The sequence below is a fragment of the Gossypium raimondii genome, chromosome 5, assembly GCF_025698545.1.
Source record: "Gossypium raimondii isolate GPD5lz chromosome 5, ASM2569854v1, whole genome shotgun sequence".
NCBI lineage: Eukaryota > Viridiplantae > Streptophyta > Magnoliopsida > Malvales > Malvaceae > Gossypium > Gossypium raimondii.
The window spans coordinates 46665233-46675686 of NC_068569.1; the positions used below are offsets into that span (position 1 = coordinate 46665233).

At 32.6% G+C, this 10454-nt stretch overlaps 1 protein-coding gene across 1 annotated transcript; it reads left to right on the forward strand.

Moving 5' to 3' along the window:
• The first annotated feature begins 561 nt into the window (after positions 1-561).
• Positions 562-5184, forward strand: LOC105766242 (NAC domain-containing protein 21/22). The gene is given in 5 exon segments (XM_012585618.2): positions 562-923; positions 3179-3444; positions 4575-4746; positions 4749-4882; positions 4884-5184. Coding segments are annotated over 5 exon segments (867 nt in total). The 5' UTR covers positions 562-754; the 3' UTR covers positions 5010-5184.
• Positions 5185-10454: the final 5270 nt, after the last annotated feature.

The window sequence follows — 10454 nt, forward strand, 5'->3', positions numbered from 1 at the left end:
AGTAATAAATATTGTTTAAAAGAATTTATATATATAAATACAAGTGATGACTATCGTCAGAATAAATGAAAAATAAAATGTATATATATTTTCGTTGTAGGATTTTTAGTGTATGGCAATTGATTGGTAGTATTGAGAATTAATTGAAATATGGGTCATAGGATTTTTTTACCCTTTACTTGTAATAGCATAGTAAAATGAAAAAAAGGTGGGTGTTGTGATTTTTATAAATATCTAATTTTAAGAATTCTCATTATAATTTTTATCATAATTAAAAATAAAATATTGAAGAAACTATCACTTTATAGGAGTTAAAAATTGAGTTCACAATTAGAAAGGTATGGGTAAAACAAAATGTAAATTATTGGATTTGATGAGGCCTGCATAAATTTTTTCCCCATTTAATTTGGTTGTATGGGCCAACTTTATCATGAGAGGTTCTCTTTTTCCTTTAGAATTTTAAAGGAATGAAAAGGACACAATGACGAAAGAGGGTTTTGTATAATTACAATTTAGAAGCATATACATATATATACAAAAGCCAGTAGGTTGGCAACAATTGCCAAATTGCTGATGATAGCTGAGGTCTTAAATCATCCTAAGCCTTTGTATCCATTTTACCTATTTGACTTAACTTGTTTATTTATTCTCCTAAGGCTTCCCCCTTCTTCCCTGCCTTCTCCTTATCTCAAATACCTCATTTTTGCAAAGCCAATTTTCTTTCTGTGTTTGCCTCTATTGAAGCTTTAAAAATATGAGTAACATAAGGTTGGTAGAAGCCAAGTTGCCAGCAGGGTTCAGGTTCCATCCTAGAGATGAAGAGCTTGTTTGTGATTATTTGATGAGGAAGGTGGCTTTAACTGATACCTTCCAACTCATGATTGAAGTTGATCTCAATAAGTGCGAGCCCTGGGATATTCCTGGTATGATCATATTTATCATAGGATTTAATTATATTGGGTAAACTACACCATTAGTCATGGGCTGTTAAAATCAATGATTTATGCCTTTCTCTATTCGCAATGTTTGCACCAGTCGAAAGCCCTTTCTCCCATTCTCTTTTACAATTCAATTTTTTTTTCATAAAATAACTTTAGACATCACAAATCTGTGAACCAAAGCTTTTTTCTTTGATCTTCGACACTGACTGTCATATCAACTTGAATTTAAGGTATGTTCTACTCGTCGATGGGTACTGATCCACCTCACTGATCAACAAATCATTATTTGGAGCTCGTTGGCAAAACTTTAAAAGAAAAAAAAAACTTAACCACCCAATAACTTAAATAAAAATTTTTGAATAATTTAATGATAAAACAAAAACTTATTTATAATTTAATGATGAATGGTGTAATTTACCCATATGTTTTTTGTTTCTAAATTTAGTGAAGATAGTCTTTGAGCATGAAATATAGGCATGCATCCATCAAATTTCTTTCAATCTAATTCTTCACGGGTTTTACAAGAATAGTTTCAGTTTTTGCATTCCATGACTGATACAAATATAATTGATTCCTTTTTCCAATTCTTAACATATTTAAGAGACCATATTTCATGTCAATATTTAAATTTGTGTCCAATATAATATTAGATATGAATCTCATAAGAGAAAATTAATATATATATATATTTGAGTGACAGGCGAATCAAGGATATGTTTCAGTTTTCCATTTTGTGGTGGGAAAATGTCTACATTCAGACATAGTTCTTAACGAATTTAAATAAAACGTCTTTCTTGGTTATAGCAATGAAGTTGATATAGATATTATGAAAATATATTTACTATTATCATGAATATCTCTTTTCTTTTTTTTTTGGGTACAAAATTGTCAAAGAATATTAATGGACTCGAGAATTACCACTACTTTTCAACTAATTACTCTTAAGAAAACATGTAAAAAAATTTAATTAGTAAACTAAAATACCTTGCTTCAAATATAAACCCTAGTTTAATATAATATAGTAAACTAAATACCAAATTTACATGAATAATTTCTAATTAAAATTTGACAGCTTTGATTAATTAGTTTAGCCTAGAATCAATAATTTTAGGTTAAATATATTATAAGTCCATAAACTCTTCACAAATTTAAAATTTAACCCTTGTATTATTATTTTCAAAAATTTAATCTCTATTTTTTTAGATTTTAAAACTATATAAAATTTTTAATTTCTGGAGGCACCAGGGCCCTGCCTCCTCTCCTGCTGTCCCTGCTTAAAGCATATTTTATCCATAATTTTGATACTAAATTATATTTTCATAAAATTTTCTATTACATAATGACCAGACCCATTTAAAATCGGATTATTTATCTAGCTCGTTTGGGTCTTTTTTATATTTATTTTAGTTAATTAAATCTGAATTATTATTTAATAATCTAATTATAACTATATAAATATTCTTATTATTGGTGTGAAAATTGGAAAAAAATGTAAATTTTTCATATCGCAATCTAGCTCGATGGGTCAACAAGTATAATAATAACAAGTTGATAATATATATACATTGAGCTGTATTGAAAAGTCTTGAATCTCTAAATTAATGTACTGAAATTATTATTTAAAAATATTATCCATTTATAAGATTAAATCGACAGTCTTTTGGCATTGTTACAATCCAATCAAAAGTCTTATTTCTTAATAATTAAATAATTAAAAAACAGTGGTGGAAATTATTTCTGTTCACGCGTACTACACGTGTAAGCAAAGTAACCCCTTTTTGTCTTCTTGGCAAATTACCATTATTATCTTCAATAATTCTCCATTAATACGGAAATTGACCACTCAACAATTGGGTCAGCTATTTTAAGCCACTAATCAAACTATTTTTTTATGCATATTAATCTGGATTTTGGACTGCCAAGTGTTTATCACCTCAATTACCCTTCACAATTATTTCAAATCATTATCTCTTGTTTTGGATTTTATAATTTATATACTCACTCCAAAAAAAAATTTAAATTTCAATTACACCCTCCCAAATAATTCAACATTAAACTATAAATAAATTTACCTTTTATCATTAAATTTTAAAAATTATAAAATGATCATTAAATTATTAATAAATTTACATTTTGATCATTAAACTATTAGTAATTATCTTTATATTTGTAATATCACTTCTTAAAAATAATTAATTTATATATATTCATTTTGGAAATTTCTAAATTTATTATAGAAACGGCTCGGGTGAATAGCAAGGAATGGTATTTTTACAGCCAAAGAGATCGAAAATATGCAACAGGATTGCGAACAAATAGGGCAACAACGTCAGGGTACTGGAAGGCCACTGGGAAAGATAAGGCTGTCCATAGCAAAGGCACCATTGTTGGGATGAGGAAAACCTTGGTGTTCTACCATGGTAGGGCTCCCAAAGGAACTAAATCTGATTGGGTCATGCATGAATTCAGGCTTCAACCAACCTCCAACGTCTCCACTTTGAAGGTACCTTACACTTATACATTGCTTCCAATCTATAACCGTATTTTTTTTATAATTGATATTTTAATAATCAAATTTATAAATTTATCAATATACTTATATTTTTCCTGCAAAGTTTCAAAGTAATTGTATAAAATATTATGAAAATACGTCAAATTAATTTAATTTTATATTAGTGTAATTTACATTACTAACGTATCAAAATTTATATAAAATTGATTATAAAAAAAAAGGAGTTTTGGTCAAATTTACAATCAAAGAATCACTTTTTTTAAATGATAAAGTCTTTAATTTCTGCATGAATTTTGGGGCATTTTGCAATTTAAAACTATTAAATATATGTCAAAGTCAGATCTCTCAACAGAGAATTTTTTTTTTGCATTTTAAATACCACAAGCCGACTCATTTTTATTTGATTCTTTTCTTAGTTTTATTATATTGGTTAAAGAAACTGTCCTTTTTTTGTGTTACATGTAATTGTATATTATTAAAGTGATCGTATCTATTATTCATATTTTGTATTAGATTGATTATTTGTTTGTGTTAAATTATATATAATCACCTAATTTTTAAAATTAATTATATTAATTATTTGAACTAATTAATAACATTAAAAAATATGTTAGAAATTAAAGTATAGAGATTAAATCTCAAATATAGACATTAGAGAGACTAAAATTAAAATTTAACTATTCTTACCAAATGTAAAAACAAAAAGAAAAAAGAAACGATGAAAAGAAAGTGAGCATCAGTGGTGGGTGGTGGGTGGTGGCTGGCCTTTTAAAATGGAAAATTTTCAATTTAGATTATTTTATAATTTATAAAATTTTAAATTTATAATGATAAAATTGTACTTTGGCCCTCCTAAAATGATAAAATTTTGATTTAATCCTTTAAGAATTATAAAGATATAGGTTATTAAAATGGTAAAATTGTATTTTTACTATCGTAAAAATATATAATTTAATTTGAATCTCTTAAAAGAATTTCTAACTTCGCCCCTGATGAACATAGGAAAAATTTGCGTTGATTTTAAAGTCAAAATTTGATTATGTTGTTATAATTACAGCAAATTATGCTTGTTTAAAATTAATGATACAAATCTCATTGTTTGGTCATTTTGGAACTTGTAGGAAGATTGGGTTTTATGTCGAATGTTACACAAAACCAAGGAAATTAGTAAAAACCCTAGTATCATGGGAAGCAGTTATGATGACATAGGTTCTTCACCTCTTCCACCATTGATGGATTCTTTCATCAGTTTTCATCAACCAAATCTAGATGATAAGTATGAGCAGCAAGTGCCTGATTCTCCAATTTGTCCCCAAACCAAAGGAACACTATTTTCACCAATATGGACCCAAATATGACGACAAAAACACAAACAGCTGTTGGACAAATAACCATCAATGTGGCATGCTTAGACTCTTTCCCTTGTGACAAAAAAAGTGATCAAAGCTGTGCTGAATCATCTTAGCAAGATGGATACCTATCTTAATGTGAAGGAATCATTGAGCTTTGGAGAAGGAAGTTCAGATCAGAGTTATTTATCTAAAGTTTGGAATTAATGCCTAAACTACATGGTCATGGTTGTATAAAGTTAAATTACAAACTTAGGGCATATCTTTTTCCCATTAAAGCATCATGCACTTGTTTCATAATACTTTAATAACTGGAAAATTGTAAATGATTTCATGTGGAGTACGATTTTTTTTTAATTTCACTTAATTTCATTATCTTCAATTGAGGCCAACCTGTTTATTCTTTCACCATTTCTCCATCTAAATATTTATTTTGAATCTAACACAGGGATGAGAAACAGGTGCCATCCTTGGATCTGCAGCAACCCATAAAATGCATAGGGGGAAAGTGTAAACTTTTAGTCGATATTATAGATCCAGTCGAAAATTAAGTGTTCTAATTTAAGAAATTAAATTATTTATTTTAATAAAAGTTAAACTTTGTTGAATGTTATCTCAATTGACGTTGTTGCTATTGCAATGATTAAAAGAACGAGGGTTCAAGTATTCTCAAGTGTATATTTTTCTCCAATTTAAAGGTTTGAGGGTTTTATGGGTAGAAGTAAGCATTGCATCAAAAAGGAAAGTTAAATCACATTCATTTATTAGGTTATTTGATGGACATACTAGATTAAAGTTGATCATCTATAAATTTATCTTTCCTCTATGTATTAGGGTTTTTTTTTTTGAAATAAATCACAGATTGGGCTTTATTTAAACTAATAATTACACAAATACTCCTAGAAAAATAAATAGAGCAAGCCCAGTAACCAGACTAGGCCCAACGAAAGGAAAAACAAAACAAACTAAACGGAAACCTAATCACCTAGAAAATGAAAAAAGGAAACAATATCTGCAACACATTAATTCAGCCGTTCCATCTGCCCAATCAGTCTCAAAAGTCAATACACGTCTTGTCACTATAACTTCTTTTCTTCTTCAAGACGTTTTGAATCACCCGAGAGCTTTGTATAGTCACTTTGATATCTACCCTTCTCCGATTCCTTTCCTCCATTTCTCCCTTTTCCTGCTTCAATCTGGTTCTCTCACCCTTTCGTTTTCTGCTTGAAATTCTGCAACTCTAGGGACTCGTTCGACCAGGTAATCTCCTCTGTTACTCTTAACCGCTTCAGTTGCTAAAATATGCGCGAGGCTATTTGTTGATCTTGGGATATGCTAGAACTTACATTCCTTAAAATATAACAAAAGCTGATGGATGTCATGAATAAGCGCACTAACCAGTGATTTATCTGGGCTTTTTGTTTTGCATTTCTTTATTATTGATAAAGAGTCTCCTTCAATAATAACTCTTTCCCACTGCATGTGAACTCCGATCTGAAGAGCTTTCCGACACGCGATTGCTTCCGCTCTAAAGGTTGAGGAAACCCTTTGATGAACCTCCGAACAAGATAAGAGAACTGAACCCTGTTTATCTCTGGCTACAACTCCGATAGCCGCTTTATTTTGTCCTCTTTCATATGCTGCATAAAAATTGATTTTGACAAAACTGTCCATTGGTTTTTTCCATTTTTTAACAGTTATGGAAGTTTGTCGACTATTTTTACCAACTGAATCTAACTCTAAAATGTAGCCATTAACAAATCTCCCTATTTCTTTTCCAGATTTACTCCCTTTGTTATGCAGTCTGTTATTCCTATCTCCCCAAATGGCCCATACTGAAACACAGAAGATCCGACGCTGGGATGCCGAGCTTTGTGTAAAAACCCAGGTTAACCACTGTAGAAACCCCATCTGGTTTTCCTGCACATATTTATGAAACGATAACTCTCTCCACACTGATATTGTAACAGGGCATTCTCGAAAAAGATGTTCCATAGATTTAGATCTAGAGCCACAACGAGGACACATTGATGTATTCGTTAGTCGTCTAAGTAGCATATTAACGCGAGTAGCTAGGAAATTCCAAGAGATCTTCCAAACTGTAATTTTTATTTTTGAAGGTAGATCAAGTAGCCATAATTTCTTGTAGAAGTCCTTATAGTCAGCTTGTAAAGCATAAGCTCTAGGATCATTTGCAGTACTTTGTAATAGTTTATAGGCGCTACGTACTGTGAACTCACCAGACGTTTCAGCACTCCATACTTGGAAATCTTCATGTGGTCTTTCAGCCAGCGGGATGCTGAGAATCATCTCGGCTACATCTTCCGGAAAGGTATACTCTATCAACTCCTGTTTCCATGTTCTACTGCTTGAATCAATTAATTCCACAACATTACTATCATTCAAATTCGTATTTAAAACTGGTAATCTATCACGCGGTAAAACTGGAATCCAATAATCACGACTGATCGAAATATTTGTACCTTTACCCACCCTCCAACATAATCCCTCAACTAAGACACCCTTAGTAGCCCAAATACTTTTCCAAGTATATGAAACGTTATTCCCCAATTATGAATTTAAAAAATCAACTTTTGGAAAATACTTTGCTTTTAATACTTGTGCTACTAAAGAATTTGGATTGTTCAAAATACGCCACCTTGTTTAGCTAGAAGGGAGATATTAAATTGGGCCATATTTCTGAAACCCAGTCCACCCTCATCTTTAGGATGGCATAAATACTTCCACTGACCAATGAATACCTCTTCTTCTATGCGCTTTCTGCCACTAAAATTTAGCAAATATGTTTTCAAATTCCCCACAAAAAGTCTTTGGTAGTAAGAAACACGACATAGCATAGGTTGGAATAGCCTGTAACACTAATTTAATAAAGACTTCTTTACCTCCTTGGGATAACAATCTAGTACTCCACCCATCAATCCTAGTAAAAATCTTCTCTTTTAAATGCTGAAAGGATTCCTTTTTTCTTCGACCAACCATGTTCGGAATCCCCAAGTAACGTTCTAAGTTTGTTGAGATCCTAACCCCCACCTTTGCCGATGCTTCTTCCTTCTTCTCATCAGATGTATTCGTACTAAAAAATATTGTAGACTTATTGAAATTAACACGTTGCCCAAAACACTCTCCATATTCCTTCAAAATATCCATTAGTGCCCTAGCACCCCTATCTGATGCTTCCCTGAACAAAATACAGTCATTTGCAAAAAGCAAGTGTGAAATTTCTGGACCTCTTCTGCTGGCTTTTGCACCTTTTAGTATTCCTGCCGCTGAAGCCATTCTCATCAAAGCTGATAATCCCTCACTACAAATCAGAAATAGAAAAGGGCTCAAAGGGTCCCCTTGACGCAAGCCTCTAGATGGTGAAAAGATTCTTCCACTTCTTCCATTAATATTAACTGCATAGGATGTCGTGGAAACACAATTCATAATCAGCCTAATCCACTCTGATGTGAAACCCATTCGTAAGATTACTTCCTTCAAATATCCCCACTCAACCCTATCATAGGCTTTGCTCATGTCAATCTTTACTGCTATATATCCTTTTTTCCCTGTACGCTTCTGCCGAAAAGTATGCAAGATCTCATAAGGTAGTAGCACATTGTCTGTTATTAGCCTTCCCGGAACGAACGCACTTTGAGTTGCATCAATACATCTTCCAATAACTACTTGAAGTCGGTTTGCAATTGTTTTTGTGACCATTTTGTAGATTACCGAACATAAACTAATGGGTCTAAAGTTAACAATGCTTGTGGGATTTGGGATTTTTGGAATCAGCACAATATCTGTATGATTGAAATTACCAAAACCGGCACCGTTATTTAAGATATCCAAACAGAAATTTGTTGTTTCCTTACCTATAATATGCCAGAATTTCTGAAAGAAAATAGCTGGGAAACCGTCATGTCCTGGAGCTTTTGTAGGTCCCATTCCCTTTAGTGCCGCATATAGTTCATCTGCTATAAATATTGACATTAGCTCTCTATTAATATCTGTCGAAATATTTTCCTTTATTCGTGATAAAAGATGTGAACAATCCCCAACACCTTTTGTCGTAAAGAGCTCCTGAAAATAGGAGGAAGCTACTTCATTAATCTCATTCTCTTCATTAGCTTCTCTTCCCTCAAACTTTTCCAACCTGGATATTGAATTTATACGTCTTCGATATGTAGCAAACCTATGAAAAAAGGTTGAGTTCTTGTCCCCTACTTTAAGCCAATTCGCCCTTGCCCTTTGTTCCCAATACATTTCATCTTTATCTATTTCCATATTCAGGTGGATCTTGGTGTCAATAATTTCTGCCAACGTGTTATCATTCATCTCTTCTCCCATTAACATATCAAGCTGCTTTGATAACTTTTTCTTTAGTCCTTCTCTTCCTTTCTTAATTGTTCTCGCCCAAACTAATAAATCTGCTTGCAACTTTCCAAGTTTCTCGTCAAAAGTACCTGTTCCTGACTCCCAAGATTCTCTGATAGCTTTTTCGCACGTCTCTTCCATTAACCACCACGCCTCAAATTTAAACTTTGAATTACCCTTATAATTACTATCGCCATCTGTACTAATTAGAAGTGGACAATGATCAGACATTGTGTAAGAGAGATGATTAACCCTACCTGCCGAAAAGAGGAGCCTCCATTTATCGTTTATCACCCCCTATCAAGTTTTTCTCTAATATTTGTCTCTGGTAAATTTCCCCTTTCCCATGTAAATCATACTCCTGAATACCCCAGATCTTCTAATTGACAATTTTCTAGGGCCTCTCAAAATGCATGCATTCTACTCTTGTCCCTTGGGACGCCCCGACATTTCTCAAAAGAATACATGATCTCATTAAAGTCACCACTTACCAGCCATGGATAGTTATTATCTAGCCCCAAATTCATCAATAGATCCCATGAATCACTCTTGTTGTGGACATATGGAGAACCATAAAACCCTGTAAATCTTCACTCTTCTTTAACCTGCTCATCTTTAACCAAAACATCAATGTGATTTTTAGAAAAAATCCGTAAACTAACTATCAAATCTCCTTTCCAAGCTAAGCATAATCCTCCTTTTGAGCCTTCAGCCTCAACATCAATTCCATTCATAAAACCGCAACTACGTCTAACTTTTTCCATCTTTTGTTTATCAACTTTAGTCTCCATTAAGAAGACCCTTGGGGATTATGCTGCTTAAGGAAATAAAACAGCCTTCTTCCAGCTCGTGGACTCCCCAATCCACGAACATTCCAGTTTACGATTTTTATTGCGTCCGGTCGGCTTGCCTATTAGCAGCCGTCGATCTCAGTAAGTCTTGCACCTCAATTTGCTCAACGTTGTCTGTCATCATCACTGAATAACCTTTATCATAATCCTCTGGAATATTTTGTTTCAGCCTTTTAATTCCATCTCTGTCTACACTTTCTTTAAAACAGCTTGTAAAATCTGCAACTAAGGACTTCCTCTTCCTCGTGTAGTTTTCAGCTTTTATTGTTGTTGCGCCAGAATGTGTACTTCTCAACATCTCCCCCCTTCCTTTAATCTTAAATTTTCCTGTGAACCCCCCAAATCAATGTATCCTTCCTCAACACTTTTTATAATATTAGGCGTCTTTCTTTCTCCTCCAGTATAAGAGCTTTGCACCCCCGTC